The sequence below is a fragment of the Sapajus apella genome, unplaced genomic scaffold (genome assembly GCF_009761245.1).
Source record: "Sapajus apella isolate SASKATOON/1434 unplaced genomic scaffold, GSC_monkey_1.0 scaffold3, whole genome shotgun sequence".
NCBI lineage: Eukaryota > Metazoa > Chordata > Mammalia > Primates > Cebidae > Sapajus > Sapajus apella.
Window position 1 is genome coordinate 23,527,161 of NW_022436943.1, and position 25,787 is coordinate 23,552,947.

Sequence of the window (25,787 nt, forward strand, 5' to 3'; positions counted from 1 at the left end):
CGGATCAGAGAAATTAATGGAGACAAAAGTTTCTTTTACCCACCACCCCACACCTATTATCCCTCTTTTGCCTCTCCTAGTATTTCTGTCTATCAAAATTGTTCAGTCATTCCCACCAATACTTTTTTTACTTGATCATTTTGTAGCATATCATGGGCTATTATGGGCAATAAGATCATAGGATGTAAAAGTGTATAAAATAAAAAGCAGACTCTGAGGAAGTGTGAAAAAACATTGGGACTCTATAAGGCGGCCATTTAAGTCACTAATTATTCATCCTGATATAATTTGAATATACCTCAACATTATGTTTATTGAGCAACATCCCTTTTTTATTTTTAAAACGTAATGTTCCCTAATCATCTTGTGAACTCTGAACTTACATGCAGTCAAGGCAAGGAAAAATAAGGTCAAGTGAGGACACAATTAAATCCAATTTGTGAAGTGACAGCACCATTTGACAGCGTCTGCAAATACTTTGTACATACAGAACAGACCCTCCTACATATTATTGCAAGAATAAAATATGCATAATTTCTTTTTAAATTAAAAAAACTTACCCAAAAGCAAAATATCTTTATACATCATGGATCTCTTTGTAGCTCCAAGCAGTAAGTGTTCCCCTGCGTGAGCTCTCAACAATGCCACCTTAATAAAAAATTCTAAGTTTAACAATTAATTGTAATATATAATGATTAAAAGATGACGTGAGTCTTATTAACTTACAGTGTTCTTTCAGCCTGGGACTCTTTTTTGTTTTAACAAACTATAGTATTCATAGACAAATGCCATCATTAAGACTTCCAGTTTTCTATCACAGCATGTCAATAGATTTTACTTTAAAAAAATTTTAAACTATCTAGCAAGCCAATACAATGGCAGTAGAAAAAAAAAAAAAAATCAGACAAGTTAGACAAGTGAACTGTTTGGAAGTGAAACAGAATCAAACAGACCAGAGTTCAAATCCCAGCTTGGCCACTTCCTACATGTTTAACTTTTGTATAAGTTAACTAGTATGTTTGGAACTTACTCATTTGTTTTCATCTATAAAATAGGAGTAAAGATAAAAAAAATCTCAGCAGGTACTCATGAGTACCGAATGATAAAAGATATATAAAACATAATCTCCTGCATATAATAAACTAAGCAAAAGCAAAGCAAAAACTTGTAGTGAGGAAAAGATGTGAGGTCTGGGTTCTGCCACTTTCTACAATGAACCTCTAACCCTTCGCAGTAAGCTCTCAACTGAGCTTCATTCGTACACTCAATTACCTGCTGGGCATCACCACTAGGAAGTATAAAAAGCATTACAAATGTAATACCTACCAAAGTAATGCTTCTCCAGAATCTTCATCTAGTAAATGACACAGTAATCCAAAGTGTTTGTTCATCTCAAGATACTATTCTGAGTCCTCTCTAACTCCACAGCAAATTCGAGTGCTGCATCTCAAAAATATAAGCCAGAGTGATCCACTTCTTTTCATCTCCATTGCTACCACCCCAGTCCACGCTGAAAACTCTTTAATGTTTTCTTATTGTGGCCTCAAACGTGGCCTCGCAGGTGATGAGAGGAGAGTGGGTCAATGCTTTGCCTCCCGGCCCTCATGTCTCTGACTTCATCTTGCAACACCCCTTGTTCACATTGTTCCTGCCTGACTCAGAACTTTGAACTTGCTGTTCCTGCAACTAGAATGCTTTCTTCTCAGATTCTCCTGTACTTGGCCCTTGTCTTTCAGGATCTTAGGCAATAACTTCTCTGATCCTCAGTTTAAAGTATCTCTTTTCATTTTATCCCATTCTCCAACAACTCATCCTATTCCATTTTATAGCATTTTATAGAGATTATCTCCACTTAGAATGAACTTTCTCATAATTTGTGCATTTTTAAGTCATCGGTCTCTCTCAAATAGAGTGTGCATTTATGAGACTAGTGAAAAAATCTGTATTTATACTGCTAAATACCCACAGTTCTTAAAACTGAACACTAATATCCTAATAAATATTCATTTGATGAATTTATTGAATGAATTTTACTGATCCAGGGTTCAGTTTTCAAAACTGTAAAATGGAGATAATAACACCTGTCACAGAACCCCTGAGATAATTAAATGAAATAATGTAATTTATAGTGCAACTGAAAGCTAATTTCCCAGTGCCTTATCCTTCATAGACATTTACTAATGTGTGGTTAAATAATACATGTTATGTTGTTAGTATTAAAGAATCAGTTGGTAAATAAAAACTGGTTTTTACTGGTTACTGGATTTTAATTTCCCAATTTTTAAATCATTGTATATATAAGTCAGCAACTTCTAAAGAAGAATGGTAATAAAAATATAAAACTGATAAATAACTTAACTCTACTTATATTGCTTGGGGTGAGACTGGTAGGTTTTAGCAATTTAGCATTATTCACTCTGGCATAACCTTCTGAGCCATGCTATCTTTATGATATGTCAATATTCATGACTCATACCAGGAAGGCAGTTACAGAGCATTTTAAGAATGATTTCAGATTTCACTATATTTTTTCCCTGTCACCAAGTGAAATGTTCTCTTCAAAATAAATATTCACTGGATATAACACTTATCATGGTTAATTTAAGGTGAGAGAAATGGAATTTTTCAAATTATTTTCATCTACAAAAAATTATACCCTTCTTAGAATAGTTCAAAATGAATCTGAAACCAAAATACTTATTTTCATAAATCAATTAGGAAAGTCAAGTTTCTAACTATTTATTAAAATGTCACAATGGACATATGACAAAATATGAAAATATAGGTATTAGTAAAACATCACCATATCTTTTCTTCTGTAAACTTTACTTCTCTATAAATTTCTGATTATCCTTTCACAGATGTGTTTTGTTTTTGTTTTTGCCAGACCTATAACTTTCATACAATAAATGCTAGAATAAAATTGACAGGATGAAAGGTAAAACTTTATGTTAATTGTGTGAAGTACCCACCAAGGCAACACCACAACCTGTGTGATTTCTGTCTAGGAGTTACCTGGTGTTTCTGAGGAGTTTTCTACAGCACTTTCAGTAAACACCAAAGCACAATATGCACCATTTGCTTCACACTCACTCACTTTTCTAATACTTTGCTCACAATGATAGTTACATGCTGTCTGCTTTTCTCCCTCACATAAACCTTTTAAAATTCCAAGAGGGCAGAGGAATGTTTTGTTCAGTTCTTATCCAATCAATACATTTGCCACACCCCTAAAACAGAAGTCAAATAGTTGTGCCTCTTGATCAAACAAGGTGAATATGTGAGAAAACGCAATCCTTTCTCATAATTTATCTTTTGTCAAATACAGTAATATAGCATATGCATTACAAATAAAATGGAAAGAACACAAACTTAGCAAAGTTCAAAAAGCATTTTTAAAGCATTCATACATTTTTAAATTTATACCTGATCATCCAATGGTAATTCACAGAAGGCAGGAATATATTTAGCCCATTCCACCAAGACTAAGAGCTGCTGTTTCATAGATTCACAGACATCACCAATACTTGCAATTTTCTTAACATTTATGTCAGTGCTTGACCCAGGGCTTGTGACTGAGATCTAGCATTAAGAAGAACATTACGTTATCATTAAAATAATACATGGCCAACATTCCCCTTTTTTCTTTTGACTATGATAAGTAAAAACTTGTACTTGTATGATAAGTAAAGACAGGTACTATTGTTGCTACAATGTCTTCACAAATACTAAACATTTTAAATTGAAAAATAAAATACCTATCAGTTTACAAGTTAATTTAAAAACATTTAATATATAGCACCATCCTCTCAGAGCAGTATTATGTTATCAGCCATATCCGAACACTTAGTTTTACCCCAACTTTTGGGGAATTTAATAAGTCAAAATAGCTATACAAATAGATAGTATCCATATAAAATATGCTCTTTGATTTTATTTTGAATTAAAGGTGATATATTCTTGAATTTGTAAAAGTTTATGAAGAAAATGTTTTCAGAAAGTTTACCCAATTGAGGAGACAAGAAGCAAGAACTATTTGTCTCGATGCATTAAATGGAAGCCCATCAAAATTAAATTAAGAAACCAATGTGTTACTCAAAATGTTGACGAGCTTAACATACAATAATACATTTGTAAGGTTATATGTAATTTTAGACTACATAAAAAGATAAGTTGTGATAATAAAGCTTTTCTGCTGAAAGAAAACACAGTCTAAGAGTTTCTATGAACTTATTCTTGAACATGCGTGTGAGTGTATCTTTATCTGAATCTGAATATTTTCTTGTGGCTCCCCTTTAAGTGATTCTCTAAAAGCTTTATTGCCCATCAAGTAATCTTCAAGTAATAATGATAACAGTGATGTTAACCTCATCATATTACCCTTGTGTTATCAAAAATGAAAGTAGTTCCACTGACTCATTATAGGACCTGATTAACTACTTGGCAATTTTATAATCTGCTTTATAATAAAAAAATATTATTAACATTTCTAATAAGAGCAATGCTAAAATAAGTTTGATTTAAGGATTTCTTCGTTTGACACTAAACGATTTATTTTTATGTATATAACTAATGATTTCCTTTTCTTTTTTTTTTTTTTTTTTGACATGGAGTCTACTCTGTCACCAGGCCAGAGTGCAGTGGCAAGATCTTAGCTCACTACAACTGCCACCTCCCTAGTTCAAGTCATTCTCCTGCCTCAGCCTCCTGAGTAGCTGGGACTACAGGCGTGCACCACCATGGCCAGCTAATTTTTGTATTTTTAGTAGAGACGGGGTTTCACTGTGTTGGCCAGGATGGTCTCAATCTGTTGACCTCATGATCTGCCTGCTTCGGCCTCCCAAAGTGCTGGAATTACAGGCATGAGCCACCAAACCCGGCCATGATTTACTTTTTCAACTGTGGAACTGATATTTGAGAAATTTAAAATGATTAAGTTTTCTTTCTTCTATGTCTTCTGAATTCTGACTCTTCATTTAAATGTCTGTTTCCAAATCAGGTCCCAATAATCCAGAAGCCATTTTCAAGGAAAGAAGCTCTGATAACAAATCTCAACCAAATGCCCCCAAAGTTGTGGTAGCTGGCTGTACACCTTCAATCAATAAAATACTGCCCCCAGAGCTTTGTGCTAATCATTATTTTTAATTAACCTTGTAAGCAAACTTTTTAAAAAATCTTAGACTGAAGTTCATTTTTTTCATTTAAAAATAGTCTTGCTCAAAAATAGTCAAAATTAAGTCAGCAGTCCCACTGAAACTGTCAACATAAAACTCTTAAATATGTGTAGATGTAACTTATTTAGTAATGAGCACACTTAGATTATTTTAGCGTGATGCTTAAATGGACATTTGATTTTATCAAATAGGGCTGGATGCTGGCGTGCCGCAGGTACCTGGCGAGACCGAACTTCAGCTTGTGCCAGTGTGTTAATGGAGGGGATGTTGCTGCCGTCAAATGTGCTTCTTCTGGTGCTTATTCTATCACGTTCATTTTGCACAGCTAGGGGGAAAAACAATATTTATTGAGCACTTCCCTTTAGTGTATGTTAGGATACAGCATTTGAGGGTTTTTTAAGTTAAAAAAAAACGTGAGAAAGGGTCTTACTAAAAGACTGGGAGAAAGACAAGATGTTTTCATTCTGTACTACTTTCAAAAATGGGAATAGTCAGGTTTGTCACTAGAGCTCATAAAACATTGCTGTTTGGGACTTCATGACATCGTGCATGCTAGTGTTGAGTCAGCCAGTTATGCCATGCCGTATTTTTAACAGGGTGATTTTCTATTCTCTCAAAGTTAATAAAACCATAAGATAACTAGAGGAAGATCATTGCCTTTAAGATTAACCAGGTCAAAGATAAGAGTGTATTCACTGTCAAAAGATATGAGTCATAGATTTTGAAACTTCCATTTTCTTTCCTCTATAAAGTACTAGCAAAAATGGAAAAGTAAACTTTTTTTAGTTAAGATGATTTTAGGATTATAATATTATCATCTCTTATACAACACCATCCACGGGACAGTTTACCAATATTAATAAAGCAAAAGTTGTGCCAGGTAGCAGTCTCTTCTGAGAAAATTGAGGTTTGAGTACCAGCATTTTGGAAAGATGAAGAAATCCTATAAGTTATATAGGTTTCTAAGAGAGAGCTAGATCTGCTTTTTCACTTCAGGATAAAAAAAAAAAAAAAAAGGAGTAATGTAAATTCCTGAAAACTGAATTTTTAAATATAAGGAAAAACGACAGGGGGAATATTAACTCACATGTTTATTATACAGAGAATAAAATCAGGCCAGGTGTGGCTCATGCCTGTAATCCCAGCACTTTGTGAGACTAGGTCAGGAGTTCGAGACCAACCTGGCCAACATAGTGAAACCCCGTCTCTACTAAATATATACAAATTTGTCCCAGCTACTTGGGAGGCTGAGGCAGGAGACTTGCTTGAACCCAAGACAGAGGTTGCAGTAAGCCAAGATCGCACCACTGCATACCAGCCTGGGTGACAGAGTGAGATTCCATCTCAAGATAAGAATTTTTAAAAAAGAAGAGAGAGAGAATAAAATCAGTCAAATATCAAAGCTGAATTTAAAAACTTAAGAGGTAAAATTATCTTCCATTTGACAAAGAGAAGGGAAACAAGGCGGGTAGCCCCTAAATTATTAGGTTAAGTCTGTAATTTGTTCTGCTGGAAAAACAAGGCGTTAAAATATCATTTTTTTTCCTGCAAATATGCTTTTATTAAAGAAAGCCACCAATTTCTATGCCAAAATCTAATAGATTTTGGCCAAACAAAGACCCAAAACTTACTATTAAATGTCAACTTCATTAAGTTGAAGGAGGAATTACAGGACTTTTTGCCTTTAAGACAGAGTTAGTTGTTTGTAAGTTGGAGTGAATCATTAATATTTTATTTTAAAATCATACTTACTGGTAGCTTGTTCTTTTTGCTTTACAGAAATTGTTATTGATTTTTAACCTAAACTGACTCATTTGGAAATGTATATGCAGAGATAAAAAATTAAGACATTAGCTATGCTTCTATGAATTTCACTTACGTGATCATTCTTTAGAAAAATGCTAAAAGATATTGTAAACATTTATAATCTTCTCACTGCTATCCTTTTTGACATAAAACTGTTTCTATTTGTTTCTATCGAATTAATCTTGCTACTATGCTATTAGTGTAAAGAAGAGAAATACATCAACTTTGAAACTCAAAATTACTTTCCAATCTATTTAAGAAAATTAACATATTCTTTTATAAACAGAAGATAAAATTTCCCTATTTTAAAACACAATTGCACTTCACAAATTGTAAAACTTATAAAAAATGTAGGATTGTTTAGTGGGAATAGGGATGGGGTTCAAGTAGAATGGAGGAAGGCAATTGACCAAGTATGCAATTAATCCTGTAAACAGCCAAATACAGCTTCCTATGAAATTAGAAATAAATCACTCTTTAAGTGAGAAAGTGCTTCTTTTTTAATTTTGTGAACTTTATTTTTTGTTGTCTTTGAGACTACCAAACTGAACAAAACTAACGGTATTTTTGTATCCTTAAAATATTGAATGACAAAGAAAACTCTATGCTCAAGATGGGTTTAATATCTTTTACACTTCATTAGTATAGCGATTTCATTTGTTTCTTTATAGTTTGTGAAATAGTTGTGAAAATATCTCTTTACATATGATAGGCATGAGCAAACAGCAAAACTGACAGGCATAGAATTTTGTAGCTGTTACACCCTGTCAAAAGTTTAGAATGTGTTCAATACATTTGTTTCTAAATTAATCATATTTAGAATATAGGAGATTATAATCAGATTACTTAATATATTCAAGATGAAATTAGATACTAAAATAGCACATCTAGTCTATTGTCTCGGTCCCTTAATATAATATAAGCTCTCTAAAAGGGAGGATTATTTTGTCTACTATATTCACTATTGAAGCTTCAGCACCTAGAAAAGTGTTTGGAAAGTTGCAGTGTTCAATAAGTATTCAGTAAATAAACGAATGCATAAAAAGTAGATGTTCAGTTAATGTTTATCAAAAGAAAAAAGATATTCAGTTCTTATTAAAAAACAAAAATATGCATTTGTGCCAAGTATGGTGGCTGAAGCCTGTAATCCAGCACTTTGGGAGGCTGAGACAGGAGGATTACTTGAGGTCACAGTTCAAGACTGGCCTGGCCAACATGGTGAAACCCTGTCTCTACTAAAAATACAAAAGTTAGCCAGGTGTGGTGGTGTGTACCTGTAGTCCAAGCTACTAGGGAGGCTGAGGCGGGAGAATTGCTTGAACCCAGTAAGTTGCAATGAGCCAGGATTTTGCCACTGCACTCCAGCCTGGTTGACAGAGCGAAACTCCATCTCAAAAAAAAAAAAAAAAAAAAAAAAGTCTGTAATTTCAACCCACTAACAGAGCATTGGGATACTATTTAGTCAATAATTTTGTTGCTTGGACAATGTAGTGGTGAAGAAAATGATATCTATAATCAGATAGTCACCAGATAAATACTGGCTACAACACGTAATAGCTGGATGTCCTTGGGCTAAATTATTTTACTTGAGGAACCGTAGATTCCTCCTTAGTATATTGAAGAAAATTAGAACTCATGTAAAAAGGTTATTGTGATCAATGAGAATGTGTGTGTATGTTTATCACTTTTTATCAACAATGTTAATTATCATCATCATTGCTATTACCTTCTTTTTTCATTCCCGCTCTAAAACACTTTCTTAATCGACAATATCTACATTGGTTCCTTTTGTCCTTGTCAACAACACATTGTCGACTGAACCTATAACATCAAACAAAGATATATTAGTTCTCAGAAAATGATGATTTACAAAAAAGCAAACAGACAAATGGGTTTTAAATATGTATTGTCACATCTGATATGAACAATCAACTATGACCTTCCCAGTCTCACAATCAGGATGTGCGTGAAAACACAAGCCTCACCTCTCAGTCTTTATAGCAAAATAAAACTGAATGACTATCTTCATTTTGGCTGGTGTGCATAGCCATTTCTATCATGAGTCATGAAAGCCAAACTAGTTTTGAAAATCTTTGGCTTACAAGTTTTTGTTGCTTTTTGCCAAATGATTTCAGTATGAAGGAGGCTATTATCAGAACTTCATGGCTCTGCATTTTCATGCTTTTCTCTTTTTAAATATTCTTCTATTAATTTTAAGTGTACCCCACATCCCACTGAAGTTTACCCTAAATGGCAAATTATACATCAAGAAGTCATTGAGGACAACACTGAGAGTACAGTTGGCATAATGGTGTAAGACTTCACACTCATTTGAATGGCTGTAAATGAAACAAAGGAAAAACAAGAGTTGGTGAGGATGTGGAAAAATTGGAACCCTCGTACATTGCTGGTTAAAATGTTAAATGATGCAGCTGCTTTAGAAGAAAGTTTAGCACTGTCTTAAAAAGCTGAACATAGAGTTACGGTATAACCCAGCAATGCCATGCTTGGTCTGCATGGAGAGAAATGAAACATATGCACACATTAAAAACTTGTTCATAAAAGTCCATAGTAGCGTTATTCATCATGGCCAGAAAGTGGAAACTATCAAAATGCCTATCAACTGATGATAGAAAAACAAAATCTGGTATGCCGGCACAGTAGAATATTATTATTTGTCTGTAAATAGTGATGAAGTACTGATAAATGCTACAACATAGATAAACCTTGGCAACCTATTCTATTCTAAATGAAAGAAGTAAGACACAAGAGATCACATATCATATGATTTTGTTTATACAAAATGCCCTGTAAAGGCAAGTCTGTAGAAACAGAAAATAGATTCGTAGTGGCCTCATATTGTTGAGGAGGGAGTTGGGAGGAAATGAGGGAGTAACTGCTAAAGGTTTCTTTATAAGGGGATACAAATGGTCAAATTTTACTGTATTGATGGTTGCACGACTCTGGATACGCTAAAAAACTGACTTGTGTACTTAACCAAACAAACAAACAAATGAAAAAAACAGTGCGGTCTCTGAAATTAAATCCGAGCTTGAGAGTCGATAAAACCATCGACTCTCAGCAGAACTTGGGGATGTTAAGTAACACCAGTTTATAATTGTAAAATAAGAAGTACTTGCCCTAAAGGTTGTTGTGTGAACATACTTCAAATAGTTGGGGACAAACGGTAAACGCTAACGTTTCTTCAAAATTCTGGCGCAAAATTATCCATACATATTGATATGTACCTGTTTATTTGTAGTTGATAATGATAAGAATAAAGACATGTATTTTGTGACCTATACAAAGTATTTCTTCTAAAAACTACTGGTGGCCACTTAAAATTGAATGAGAAGCAAAACCTATGATCAACAAATTGGGCTAGAAGAGAAACATGCTTTCAGAGTGAGGAACAAGGTATTGCTCATTTGGGAACAAATGGCTGATGTGACTCAGGAGAGAGGACCAGAATGATAAAATACACAAGGAGAATACATTCAATTAACATTAAATTAATAATAAAAATTGAATAAACATATACTATTAAGCACCTACAGCATACAAGATCCTGGTGTAGGGATTAAACAGATTAACACTACTTGTCTCCTCTACTCAAGGAAATCACAATCTAATAGAGTATGCATACAAATTGTACATATAATGTGAAAAACGTACATGAAAAGTATTGAAACAGCAATTAAAAGTGCTTTTGAAGGAAAGCCCAACCTCAGTGTGATGGAGCAGTTAGAGTAGAAATGGGATTTTGTAATCTAAGAAAATAGATAAATTTGAGACCAGCACAACCTGATCTCAGAAAACCTCCATGACTCTACACTTGCATCAATATTCTAACCATTTTCGAAATAAAAAATTATAACATTTGCTGAATACTAAAATATATACAGAAAGCTAGGTTGGCAGTAGCATTCCTAATATGAAGGTGCAGGGTTTAAACTGTATCTGTTGTATCAGTCTCTAAAAACTGCTCTGAGAGAATTCCTTTCCCACCCTTCCATACGGAAAGGACAGACATCCTGAAGCCTTTGTGATTCTCTGATTCTCACAAGTTGTTGTTGGATTTAGTTGTTTGGATCACCATTACACACACACACACACACACACACACACACACACACACACACGTATTTCACTTTTAACAGAGCACATGGCTCCAGAAGGTATGGTTTACAGCTTATTTTGTATTTGTTTTAGTTACTGATCTTTAGAACTACTCATAGAAAAGTATTTTTGATGAAGGAAATTGATCTACCTTTTACCTTCAGAGTTTTAATGTAAATAAAAGCAAAACTCAGCTAAATACACTTTTTTTGTTTACCTAGAAAGTTTTTAAAGTGGGCAATTTATAGTTCTGTTAACCTGCTTCAAAGCATCTTGAAATACTACTAGAGAACCTGATTACCAGAGAACTAGATAGATATTTGGGTAGTAATATATTAACTTGTGTAGTACCCCAGGAAATCACATGGCAACACTTTGAGAGAGTTAATTTCTTCCTAAATGTCCAACTTGTTCTTAAAAGAATATAATTCTACACATATCTTTTGTTGATGGAACAAACACAGTTTTTTTTTCTGTTAATCAGTCATTTTTGTTAATAGCCTATATTCAATTTAAATGTAATCTGCATTCAAGGACAGTCATATAGATGAATAAAAATGAAAATGTATACTTAAATCATGTTATGATGTTGACTAGGTTTTAATCTAAAATTAAAGAAACAAGGAAACAGCCTACTGGAAATGGGTGACACATATAATATAGTTACATAAGCATCCGACAAAACATTTAAACTTAATGACAAAAGATATGGCATAAGAAATACATTTTAAATTTTAGGACTGAAAATTTAATTTCACTCATTAATATCAGCAAACTACCAAAATAATCTGCACTTTTATAATTTTGTTTTTAGGCCCGGGATGTAATGGCACTTAAAAAATCAACATGAAGAAAAATATTCATATTGAAAAAGCTTTTAAATGCAGATTTTAAAATGTTTAGAGGTATATGAACATGTGGTAAAACAATAAAGAAACACAAGGAAAAGATAACACAAAATTGCAGTGGTAGTTACCTCTAAGAGGCAAGGGAGGAAAAGTGACAGAGGAGGTGTCCATTAAAGGCTTCAACTATATTGGTCTAAGCTGGGTGATAGATGGATTTTTATATACCTTCTATAGGTCTAAAATGTTTCATAAAAAAGAACCACCTATGTGAATACATCCTGCAATACATACTTACACGTTCTTACTTGTACCGCAGTTTAGAGATTTTATTTATAGACTTACAGATATACAAAAGCTCTGAATTTTCTTTTCTTACTTTTTGCGTGCCAAGCTGAAACACCTGTAGAGATAACTCTCCTAAAAGGGCATTTAAAGTACCTGCAAGAATAAATGTGACTCTTGCGAATGCTGCGTCTGAAGAAACCCTTGCACCCGTCACAGCTCGATGCCCCATAGTGTTTTCCTGTTGCTCTGTCCCCACAGATGGCACACAGGCAGTTGACACCATTGTCTGTGGTATTCATACTTGTCTCTGGGGCAGAACTATCTGTCAATGAAAAAGGAAGATTACAGTTAGAGGTGGCATTGTTTCCTGATTAAATTGTTCGACTAATTATTTATAGGCTCAAAACAGTCCATTCGTTGGCTTCTAGGAGTCCCCACACTGGTGCTTCCCTTTTAACCACTGGCTGCTTCCGTTCCAAGCTCTCCTTTCTTATTTCTGAACACTTAATTTTGAGACACCATAGATTTAGCTCTCCAACTATACTCTTTTCCAAGGGAAGCTTATCAGTCCCATGACAGTAAGTATTGGCTGTAGGATGAACAAGTCCAATATTTTATCTCTAGCCCTGATGTCTACCATGGGCATCAGTCTGAAATGCCCAAGCATCTATTGAAGAACTTCATTGTGAAATCTAATCAGAATTGTAAATTAACATATCAAAAACAAAACTCTTTCATTTTCCCCCTAGAACTTGTTCTTCCTTCCTTCAGTCTCCCTATATCAGTCAATGGTTCCATCCAATTTCCCAGGGCCAATAATCTGTGAGTCTTTATTGTATTCTCTCCTTTATCTTTTATAACCAATCCCTTAGTAAGTCCATGTTTACAATACTTTTTATTTATTTATTTAATTTTTTGAGACTGAGTTTCCACTGTCGCTCAGGGTGTGATCTGCATTCACTGCAACCTCTGCCTCCGGGGTTCAAGCAATTCTCCTACCTCAGCCTCCCAAGTAGCTGGGATTACAGATATGTGCCACCACACCAAACTAATTTTTGTATTTTTACCAGAGACAGGGTTTCACCATGTTGGCCAGGCTGATCTTGAACTCCTGGCCCCAGGCAGTCCACCAGTCTCAGCCTCCCAAAATGTTGTGATTACTGGCATGTCACCACATCGGGCCTGAAATACATATTTAATCCACGACTTTTCACCATGGACATCCTTGTTCAACCAACCATCATCTTTCCTCTAGATTATGGCAACAGCTTGCTATCTAAATTTATTCCTTCTATTCTTGCTGCCCTACTGTTCATTACCACACAGCCATGTAAATGATCTTGTTATAACAAATTCACAACATTGGAGAAATAGGAATGCTTTTACACTGTTCTTGGGAGTGTAAATTACTTCAGCCATTGTGAAAGACAATATGGCGATTCCTCAAGGATCTAGAACTAGAAATGTCATTTGATTCAGCAATCCCATTACTTGGTATATACCTAGAGGATTATAAATCATTCTATTATAAAGACACACGCATCCATATGTTTATTGTGGCACTGTTCATAATATCAAAGACTTGGAACCAACCCAAATGCCCATCAGTGATAGACTGGATGAAGAAAATGTGGCACATACACACCGTGGAATACTATGCAGCCATGAAAAAGGACGAGTTCATGTCCTTTGCAGGAACATGGATGAAGCTGGAAACCATCATTCTCAGGAAACTAACACAGGAACAGAAAGCCAAGAACCGCATGTTGTCACTCATAAGTGGGAGTTGAACAATGAGAACATATGGGCACAGGGAGGGGAGCATTGCACACCGGGGCCTGTCAGGGGGTGGGAGGTTTAGGGAGAGGTAGCATTAGGAGAAATACCTAATGTAGATGATGGGGTGATGGATGCAACAAACCATCATGGCACATGTATACCTATGTTACAAACCTGCATGTGCTGCACATGTATCCCAGAACTTAAAGTATAATAATAACTTTTTTAAAAAGAAATTCACATCATGTCACCCTCTGCATCCGACCCTGTTATAATGAGATACAGAATAAACCATAGGCATCTTATCACAGGCTGTAAAACCTGCATGTCAACCCCCCACTACAACTCCCCCAAATCTCTGATCCCAGTATCTGGTACCACTTTTCATCCAGCTCATTATTCTCCAGCAATATTGTCTTCTTTTTTGTTGTTGTTGTTTCCATCATCTCAGAAATTGTTCACTTGCTGTTCCTTCTGTCTGGGAGGAAAGCTCTTCCCTAAACCTATCTTTGAGCTAGCTACCAAGTTTCTGTTAACATTTCACATTTTCTGTGAAACCTCTGAACACATGTTTAAAAAGTCACCTCCCATCTGTCCTTTAAGTAGAACCTAAAGCCATGTGTATTTTACATATTATTATTATTTTTTGAGTCAGGGTCTTGCTTCGTCACCCAGGCTGGAGTGCAGTGGTGCAATCCTAGCTCACTGCAGCCTGGGCCTCCTGAGCTCAAGCAATTCGCCCGCCTCAGACTCCCAAGTAGTTGGGACTACAGGGGCAGCCCACCACACCAAGCTAATTTTTAAAGTTTTAATTGTAGAGACAAGGTCTCACTATATTGCCCAGATTGGTCTTAAACACTTGGGCTCAAGCGATCCTCCTGCCTCAGCCCCCCAAAGTTCTGGGACTATAGATGTGAGCCACCACACCTGGCCTTAGTTTTTAAAATAACTTTATTTCTGAAAAGTATATTGTGTATTGGTCTGCTCATTTATTACCCATCTTTACAAACCCACTCTAACTGACTTTACAAACCCATGATGGTAGAGAATTTATCTGTTTTATATATTCCTCTGTTTTCCAGCTTTTAGGATTATGCCCAGAATATAGTGGTCATCTAATACATAGTTCTGAAGGAAGAATTATTTTTTAAATGTAGATATTTATAATAAAATAAATATTTCTTAAATGAGTTAATATCGTGGATTACGTCTTCAAAATCTGTATGCATTCAAAAGATATTAAATATGTAATACAGTAAAACTTTATTATAAAATTGTAAATATATTAACAACTGATTATTGTATGTCTAACGAAAGGATAAAACTAAAGGTTGTTATGTCCTGATTACATTTTATGACATTACATATATGCTACTTATTACTGCTTCTGAGTAGACAAATATTGTCATATATAATTTCATGAAGTTGGAAAAAAACTTAATGAGCATATGCTTAGAGTTAGTCATGTGACGTTATAGGATTAAAATGCTGCAAATTTTGCTTTTGGTAGCATTAACAACACAGATATTAGCAATATGAAAGTTAGAACTGTTTGGAATTTATTGTATTCTGAGAGACTACATAGAAATATGAAAAATTCACCTCTTGCTTCAAGTTTAGTGCCATACTTACATGTTGCTGACAACATTATTACAAACAAGTTACATCACACTTTGCATGTAGCAATACAAATTCATTATTTTAGTATATTTGTTAAACACTTATAGTAAATAAGTGTTAAGATTATGGTAATTATGTCCCTACCATTTCTTAATCATGAGTGTTTTTTTAAAGTCAAGATTTTGATGAAATACTCTATTAAATATCCCTAATCATGTCTAAACATAAGACACAAAACAGGGACTTCCTAAAAGTTGCACTACAGATTTATTTTAACTGTATTTGTGCTAAAATTTCAGAATTCATCTTTTGACTATTTTTTTAAATCTCCACTAAGAAGGAACTGCTTATTGTAAATAGAACCAGAACACCAGTCATACAAATTGTACAGTGCAGTAGACTAGTGAGAGTTCCTCGGTACAAGAGATATATTCTCAGTCTTGCATTAAACACACACATACACACACACACACACACACACACACACACACACACACACACACACACACACATTTTCCAAAGTATACATAATTGCTCAGTCTTAGGAGTTCTATCAGCTATAACACATTTTAAAAAAGATTTTTTTCCTAGGAATTAAGTCTAAATTCAAAGTCAAGAATAAGCTGTACTACATAAAGGCACAAACCCTAAACAACTCGTGTCTTATTTAAAGTTAAAATGTTACAGTAATTAAATACCAACAGCTTTGTGCAGCTAAACATTAGCCTGACAAGTAAGGTTATAAAATAAACCTTATTTCCTTTCATATTAGCATTCAGTGCAAAAACCTGATAGTATTTTAAATGCAGTTTCTCATCAGTAGCATTTGAGAACTGGAATAATAATGAAAAGAGTAGACAATCAGTAAAACTCCCTAGCGTTCTGTGGAAACTTTGTTCCATAAGTCATTTTAAACATTGCATAGAAAATATACTTTCACAGCCAATCTGCCAATGTTACTTATTACTATCATTTACAGCAAATAAAATAATGGCTGAATCTATTCTTTTTAACTCGCTAACTCTAACTGGCCCATGACAGAATTCTGAAGTTACTTTATTCCACAAAACCAGGCTTTTTCTACCTCTAAGATAAAATAGCCCTAACATTATTAACTTAAATTTTGTAAGCAAGTGCAAAAGCTCAGACTTGTGGCTTTAAAAGAAAGACGTAAATTCTCCAGAAAAAAATAAAATGAAACATTGAGCCACCACCTTTGGAAGCTCAGTCTACCTTCTCCAATTATATTTACTTTTCTTCACGTATATAAACAGATGATAACTCACCGTTTGAATTATATAGAATCTGCATAGTTTCAAACTCCAAAGTTGTGTAAGTTGGATCCAAAACTTCACTGTAATTTGCCATGTCCATGTCCAATATTGGTTCTGATACCCTCATCATTGATTTAGAAACACACATACAAGTGGCACCACGAGCCCAGAGTGTGTGATGAGTGTTTTGCTTTCAATCTGTGAGTGATAATCCAAAGTTAATGTAAATGAGTGACTTAAGAGCTGCAGTGGAAGGAGCTGTAAAACTGTAACCTTCTTTGGCAGGCCATATTCAGCTTATTTCTTCTTTTATGGCATATGAAAGCAATTCCTTGTGATAATCTTGGAATGCTTCGTGAAATAGCCTTATCTGAAGTGCTTAGTGGACTAACATGATTTCCTAAATTGATTTCCAGTAGACAATAAATGAGATCATTAAGAGAAGAATTAAAAATTGAAAAGAAAATCTCACAGGCTTTAAGCTGTAATAATAATGTCAGGTATCCCATTTAAGGAGCTGAAATCACATACTTCATATCCTGAAAAACGGCACTTACTTTACTTTTATAAATTTGGTAAATCAAGTCTGGAAGTTACCGTTTCCCGTAAACACTTTACAATTTCAAGTTTTCTTAAGTGAACAATAAAGCTACTTTTATTTTGGAGTAAAGGAAATTTTGTAAATTGAAATGTGAGGATTTATGACATACTCTGATAGCCCCTAGGCATAACCCTGATATGGCCTTTAACAATATTCTCTTTAATTATCTGTTTATGGGCCTGTGTCCCATTTATGTCAGTAAACTTCTCAAGCACAGAAGCACTACAGCTGCTAGTACATTAGAGGCATTTACATAGTTGTTACATGTATCATGTTTCATTTCTTTTGAATCCTGATGCCATTGAACTAAAATAAAATCATCTCTAACATATGTAGATCTATATATTCCTATTGTCAACCCTCATCTATATAGCACAGTATATCTTTTATGTGTATATTTGACAAGGAACATCTAGGGTTTGGGGAATATTTAAGACAATAGTACTCAATGAATATATTTTACTTCTGAAAATATGTTTATCGATGTTATTTTTCAAGAAAGATTTCCAGCCCCATTTACATTGGAAATTCAGAATGTCCTTTTCCACATTCATTAAAGATTGCAGCAAAGTAATATTTCTTAACCAATTTTTTAACACCATCATCCTTATGAATAATTTGTCTTAGAAATTAGTGTACTTTCCACCTGGGAAGGCTGGTCTCTTAAAGTACTCTAAACCAGGTGACAAAATGTAAAGAAAATAGCTTAGAGTCAATTTACCAGCCAGATTCACTAAATCAAACAGCGATCGTTGGAATAGTCCTCTTGTCCTCATATTCTGTATACTCTTAATTGTAAGGATGATATCTTGAAATAAACTTTCTTTTTTGACTGACTTTCTTTAATGAAGATTAGACATAGGTTATTCAGTTTTTAGAGAAGTAGACAGAAGTGGTTGTTAGTCTGTGGTTTTTATTTGTGTGAAGTGGTCCTCATTTTAAATGAGTTAACAAACATATATTTTCTATAGGAACCAAAGGGGCAAATTGTGCAGAGCCTGCAAACTTTTTAATCTCTGAAATAACTAACCAATATAGAGGGATGTCACTGATGGAAATGTCCCAACAGAAGGAAAGGTAAAAGAGAAAAAGACCGAAAAATTTTATTTATAGATATGGAAAACAATGAAAGAAATGTGGCTGTAGCTCAGGAGAACAATGCTGTCATAGTTTTGTACTTCCACCCCATTCTGTTCCCATGGCTGACTGACATCACTGGATCAGAGCATTCAACTCTCAGGTGAAAGGGGCTACAGGTGGATCTCAGCACAGCTCTTCAAGTAGCAATTAACAACTAATCAGAGCTAGCTTTTTTTTTTTTTTTTTTTTGAGACGGAGTTTCACTCATGTTACCCAGGCTGGAGTGCAATGGCGCGATCTCGGCTCACCGCAACCTCCGCCTCCGGGTTCAGGCAATTCTCCTGCCTCAGCCTCCTGAGTAGCTGGGATTACAGGCACGCACCACCATGCCCAGCTAATGTTTTGTATTTTTAGTAGAGACGGGGTTTCACCGTGTTGACCAGGATGGTCTCGATCTCTTGACCTCGTGATCCACCCGCCTCGCCTCCCAAAGTGCTGGGATTACAGGCTTGAGCCACCGCGCCCGGCCCAGAGCTAGCTTTTAAGAAGAAACCTGTGTCCCATTTTTGTTACTGTAAATTGTTTTCTTCACTTCATAGAGTAAGTACTCAAGAATTTTCAGAAGATATGGTAGATCTGAATAGCATGTATACCTCCTCAAGTGGGTAGCCTTTGTAATGATCTTCAGATGTAGAAACACCCACGGAATTCAGTCAGCCTCAGCCTAGCAAAGGAAGGAGTTTCTTCAGCTTTTCTCTGGAGAGTACAAAGCACAGTGGAATCCCTCTTTTCTTAAATTCTAGGACTCATAATTTATGGAACTGATTAAGCAAATAAAATAATTTAAAAAGAAAGTCATAAAAAATGTATATCCTTACTTCATAGCTTCCTTTACATAGGGGGATATGGCTGCTGGCTGCTACTGTTTATAAAACAAAGAACTTTTCATTAAGAATCCACTGATTAAGATTCTTAACTAATTTTTTTAATAAGTCTCATACATTGCCTTTGATTTCTAGAAAATTTTTGTTTATGAAGAAAAAGTTAAAGCCACCCATAAAGCAATCCAAAGCAAAAGTTCTAGAAGCCTTCTAGAGTTTTAGTTTTTCAAAATATTGTCTATGCTTTAAACAATTGGCTTTTATCTACTTCCACAGTATTTCCCATGGTTTCTATAGGGGAGGAAGAAATGAAAGTCTTTTGGCCAGGCGCAGTGGCTCACGCCTGTAATCCCAACACTTTGGAAGGCCGAGGTGGGAAAATTGCTTGAGGCCAGCAGTTCGAGGCCAGCCTGGGCAATATGACAAAACCCCATCTCTACTAAAAATACAAAAAATCTAGCGGGGCATGGTGGTATGGGCCTGTAATACCACATACTCTGGAGGCTGAGGCAGGAGAATCACTTGAACCTGGGAGGTAAAAGTTGTAGTGAGCCAAGATTACTCCCCTTCACTTTAGCCAGGGCAACAGAGTGAGACTTTGTCTCAAAAAAATAAAATAAAAGCCTTTTAATGATCATGTTGTAATAGATTGCACAATTTTTAAATGAAATAACAAGAACAAATGGCAGTCATACACTAGGTAACAAATCCAAATGATTCTTGATAAGTGTATAAAGTTGGTAAGATGTGCCTACCCTGAAAACTAATTTGTATGATCTACAAAGGAAATTGAGAATTTGAGTTTTTCAAGTTTTGGCTACATGGAAATTAGAGTTTCTCTTGTATTGATTTGAACTTGAAATAACTTTTATTTATAAATTAACTTATATTCCTCTTTATAACCAATCTTCCTCTCTACTTATAAAACGAGTTAAGCCATATTCAGAATATTTTTATTTATTTAAAGACGAGCAAGGGAGCATGAAGAGGGACAATGAGAAAGTAAAAAAAGAAGAAAAGAAGTCACAGAGAAATAATTTAAGTTACAGTTAATTTTAGGTTTTTAATTATGCATCATAATGAGAACAAACAGCATACTCTTAATACTAATTCTTTGTGTTTCACATTCATTAGCAATTGTGGAGTTTTCATAACTCAGTGAACATGTGTATGGCACAATTGAACAAAATGAAACCATTAAATTAAGTTACATAAACCTTAGACACCTGACATAGTTATGGTGTTTCTTTATACATATTCACATTAAATTCAGTAATTTTCAGCAAAGGGACTGATGGATATCAGCCAAGCAGCCTTTCATTATGGCTTAATCAAGTATTTTACATGGGTAAATTCATCAAGGCTACATTAGATTAAGAGCTTAAGTGGAACAAACTAACAAACATATAAAAACACTGTATTAATTTTATGCCTAGGTGGTAGTAGAAACAATTATCTTTAAATAAATGAGACCTGTGTTATTAAACCCTACATTCAACAGAAATTTATGAGTGCTTTTAAGTTTACTTCTAAAGGTTTAATTGGGAAACACATCACTCATACGTAGTAATACATAAAACAGTAATTTATAATAAGTAGCACACATTTTCTAAAGATACATAAATTTAATATATATCAAAAAATATAAATTTATGATAAACTGTGAACTACTGAATATCTCTCTTAACATTACTTTCCAGTATTTGTTCTCTAAATTGAGCAAAACTTTACTTTTACTTAGTGAAATCTCGTTTTGTAGGCTAACATGTGCCATCTTAGCCCTAGTCAGGTCAAATGCTCTAGAGAGAATGACAACATTATTTGTAGATAAAAGGTCAATTTTAAATAGCACAGCAATGATGTTGAAACATATTTCTCTCAGAGCAATGATTCTTTAAACTAGCATGTGAAATATTTTATTTATATTTCTTTAAGGCGACATAACAAGCAGTGAAAACATCATAGTGTTTAAAGAAGGCAACAACTCAATTCACTATTGATTCTCCAAGATAATAGTAGAAATAGCTCTATCTGGAAGACTATTAAGCCGTTTAAATCGTTCTATACTTTATATTTGATTTAATCATTCTTTCACAGCATGATTTTAAAATAGAAAACAAGCTAATAAAATGAAGGATATTTTCATGAAATAATTTTCATGAAAATAATTTGGAATGCTAATACCAATATATAAATATTTTATTGTAAAATGGAGTTAACATTGTTTCCTAAACTTATTTCTTTGAGATTATTTTTCACTAGCAAAAGCACTACATATCAATCTCCAAAGCACGTCTGTAGTTTCTTGTTATTTTCATATTCTACTTTTCAAGTATAAAGATTGCACACATGTGATCACTAAAAGCTAGATGAGAAGAAGAATAATCTAAATCAACCCAGTGTACTTTTCAGTGTAATCAGGAAACCATTAAGTGGAGAACTCTACTGAACAAAATGGCCTTTTAGTTCAAAGCAAAATCCCCTTTTATTTCTCAAAAAGAATTTCAATTAAAAAAAATCATATTTCCTTGCTGCCACTATTCTAATCTAGCCATTCTTCCTCTTTTGAAATGAAAATCTGGTATTTTCTTCTTTCTAATTTTGATGGGAGAAAACAAGCAAATTCAAAAATTACAACAAACAAAGATAGGTATTTTAATATTTAAGGCAAGTCACTACCATACACATACAAAGAAGTTTGAAATTGACTGTTATGATGGGATTCTATTTTCAAAGAGCTTTATAAATTTTTTTCATAAAGCCAAGATTATATGTAATTTTTAGATAAACAAAAATTTTTTAAATCTTTTTCTTTTGTTGCTCAGTTTAGATCTATGCAATCACACTAACTCATTAACACATTTAAACCAAAGTTATTACCGACATTTAAAAATTCTAACTTTGCCCTTATTTTTGAAACATGTTCCTGTCCTCAATTTGCTGAAAATTTTTAAAATTTAACTTCTATAGCTTTGCTTACATAGCTCTATAATAATAATATAGCTTTGCTTACATAGTTTTACATAAAATAAAATTCTTTAGTTCATTTCTCAATTCATACTGATATTTAATTCCCAAAACGTCATCCAAGGAGCCAATTTTAAATCTTTATCACATCACTACTAAAAAATGCCATGTGACAGTAAAATCTAAAGAAAGTGGACAGAGATACATAAGCACCTTGTGAAATAGCTGAATTTGTTTAGAAAGATGCTATATTCTTTCTAGTATTTATGATTTGCCTTAACTATTCATATTTATTTTATTTGCACATTAAAACACTAAATGATTTAAAACTAGTTATACAAATAAATGTAAAATCCAAAACTAAAGAAGAGTAAAAACCATATCATTATTAAATCAGTTACTGTTAGGATAGACAAAATAAGGATTGCACAGCTCAGAGCTAAATGTAACCAAGAAAATGCTCTGAGTAAAAAAGGCTTTGAGGTGATATAAGAAATCCGCATATATTAAACCTACCTTCAAGGTCAGCTGCCTTGTGATTCAAAGCAGACTTTCCTTTTCAGAAGATAAGGAGCTGATTAGTACTAAATTATTAACTGGAGTATAGATATACTGGTTAGGAAAATAAAGTGTGGTTATAAGGAACATGTTAGGATTTGACAGTCACTATTTCTGCATTTCCTTTTTACAATGGGTATTATCATTGTTGCTACTGCAAACTCAGCAAAGCTAGTCAGAATATTTAAGATTGTGGTGGCATTCTGAAACCAAAGTTGCTGCATTATGCAAAATGAAGGGAAAGAAGTTATCAGTTTAGGCCAGTGCCTATGGCAAATATGTTCTGAAGAGGTATAATGTTTAAGAAAAATAGCAGCAGTTTCACTATGCTGAGTGCAATTTAGACTTGAATATTTTAAACAAATGCACTATAATGAACTTACTTTTAAGCATCTGGAAGCCAGATAAATAAATAAATATATAAATAAGAGTTAAAGTTTCTCCATATAAAATACAATAATAGATTATATATAGAGTCAAGTAGGCAAGAACTGCTCAAAATTCTTTTTTAAAGCTTTTTTAGATACATATGGAGAGCAACTTTTAATGCGATATTTGATTGGGATAAAAGTAAACAATGTTTGCGCCTCCGTTTAATAAAGGCAGATGTATAATGGGCTCAACTGAAATGTTAAATATTTCACCTCCTTTTAGATAAATGTATTTTTAGAAAAATAGTGTTGGTTAGTTTTTCAAAAATACCACAAGGAACTTTTTTTTGGTGCAAGAATATAGGACATAATTAAAATAATATTAATAGTAAAGATACGAATATAATATGAACTAAACATGGTGGGTAAAGTGGTGGCTTTTGTAACACAATCTATTATCACTCTCAAGTAAGAAATCTGCAATTGCTTAATGCCTAACTTATATATTAAGCCACTGATTAAAAAATGCTGTTGCACATTACAATTATCTGGAGGACTTTTAAAAGCCCCCAAGTTTCAAGTTGCATCAGACATGAATTAAATCAGAAAGTCTGGAGGTAGGAGCTGGTATCAGTGTTTAAAAAAATCTTTAGGTGATTCCAATGTGCAGCAAAATCTGAGAACCACTGCTTTAAGAAGTAAGTTCTATGAAGGCAAAGACCTTCTATTTTCCATTTATTATTATGTCTACAGTGCCTAGAATACTGCATGTCACACAGTAAATGCTCCACAAATACTTATTGAAAGTATGAATAAAATACATATGTAAATAATAAACTTTGAAGTGTATAGCATTTACACTGAGTACATGAATACATTTTATGTGTGAAATACTTTTCTAGTGACTGGGTATTTCTGCATGAAAAAAATTGAGAAGATTCCTGGCCTCATGGAGCTTATAATTAAGTAATCATGATAAAATAATGTTCATTATGATAATGATAAAGATTTATATCTGTATAAAGAGACAAATAGCTGAACCATTGTTTTTCTACAGTATCCATGAAGCTGGATTGAGAAACAGAATTAATATTCTATACAGTTAGATTTCTATAACAGAAAAAAAATTATTGGTTTGCAGCTAGATAGAGATGTAAGCCCTGTACTGTCTGACTCTTGAATGTCTGTCTTAATTTGCACTGTAGTTTAGTCATGGGTATTTCAGTGGGAAGTAGTAAAATATACATACAGGATTACTAGCCTGGGGCTAGTTTAAATAGAAAGAAAAACTTATTCCATTTTGGATGCAGTCTCCTGTATATGATTGCATATCTACATCGTGATACCAATCCTGACTTTCCAGACGTTCTTTGCCCCAATTCACACCCACTCCAGGGTTAAATATGAGGTAAGGTTTGGGAAGCATGATACACTGTGGTATAAAAAGCAAGCACTGGAATAGAAGGTGCCCACATAAACATTATTTTAAAAATATACCGAAACAACATTGAACATGCTTCCAGTAATGTATTAAGAACATTTCCCTTAAAATGCTACAAGCTTATGCAATCTCACTATTATTTTTTTTATGTTCCAGCATTAATAAAAGCAAAAGGAAAAAACAATTGGTATAAATCTTGGAAAATGCTATGAAAATAACATTTTAGAAAATAATCATCCAGAAATGAAAACAATAATAAAGATTCAGTTTCTTATATGTTAAAACTAGTATCATAAAAATAACTCTTGTCTCAAAATAACATATGCAGTTCTAAATACAAAGCCAGCTACATATGAGTTTTATTTATTTATTTATTTATTTATTTATTTATTTTTGATGAGGTAGAGGAGTTTTTAGATGATATGACTTCAAACTCATATTAAAGAATAAAATTTTTAAAATAGAAAAAGTTATAAATGAAAGAATAGCAAAGATGATATTATCTGATATGCGAACGTAATATAAAGCCATTATAATAAAAACAGAATAGTTGTGTTTAAGAATAAATAGGTTAGGAGATAAAAAATAAATTCAAGTTTATCTGCTGTATATGGCAAATGAATACCGTTGTCTTTTGGTATCCACATGGGACAGTTTCAGTAACCCCACAGATACCAAAATCCTCAGATGCTCATTTTGTATAAAATGGCATAGCATTTGCATATATCCTGTGCATATCCTCTTGAATACTTTAAATTATCTTTAGACTACTTATAATACCTAATACAATGCAGATGCTATGTAGTCATCATAACTGTTTGTTTTATTTTATTATTATTTATTTATTTTTAAAAATATCTTCAGCCTGTCATTGGTGAAATATGTGAGTATGAAACCCATAAATATGAAGGTCTGACTGTATAAAACAAAAATGTGTGTGAAAAAAAGCATATTTTATTTAAATAATTATTTCGATATTTTGT

At 33.7% G+C, this 25,787-nt stretch overlaps 1 protein-coding gene across 3 annotated transcripts in view; it reads right to left on the reverse strand.

The window, feature by feature from the left end:
• HNF4G (hepatocyte nuclear factor 4 gamma) overlaps window positions 1–25,787 on the reverse strand; it is a 137,063-nt gene that overhangs the window by 9,874 nt on the left and 101,402 nt on the right. For 2 of the 3 annotated variants that reach the window (XM_032250941.1, XM_032250947.1), the window contains 5 exons: window positions 12,386–12,554; window positions 8,707–8,801; window positions 5,393–5,499; window positions 3,427–3,582; window positions 561–648 (listed from right to left, as the gene is read on the reverse strand). In XM_032250941.1, coding sequence (XP_032106832.1) covers window positions 561–648; window positions 3,427–3,582; window positions 5,393–5,499; window positions 8,707–8,801; window positions 12,386–12,531 — 592 coding nt within the window. In that variant the 5' untranslated portion in view covers window positions 12,532–12,554. Of the gene's footprint in view, window positions 1–560; window positions 649–3,426; window positions 3,583–5,392; window positions 5,500–8,706; window positions 8,802–12,385; window positions 12,555–16,917; window positions 17,104–19,239; window positions 19,813–25,787 lie in introns of those variants that run through there. The other variant, XM_032250935.1, reaches the window with a different exon arrangement.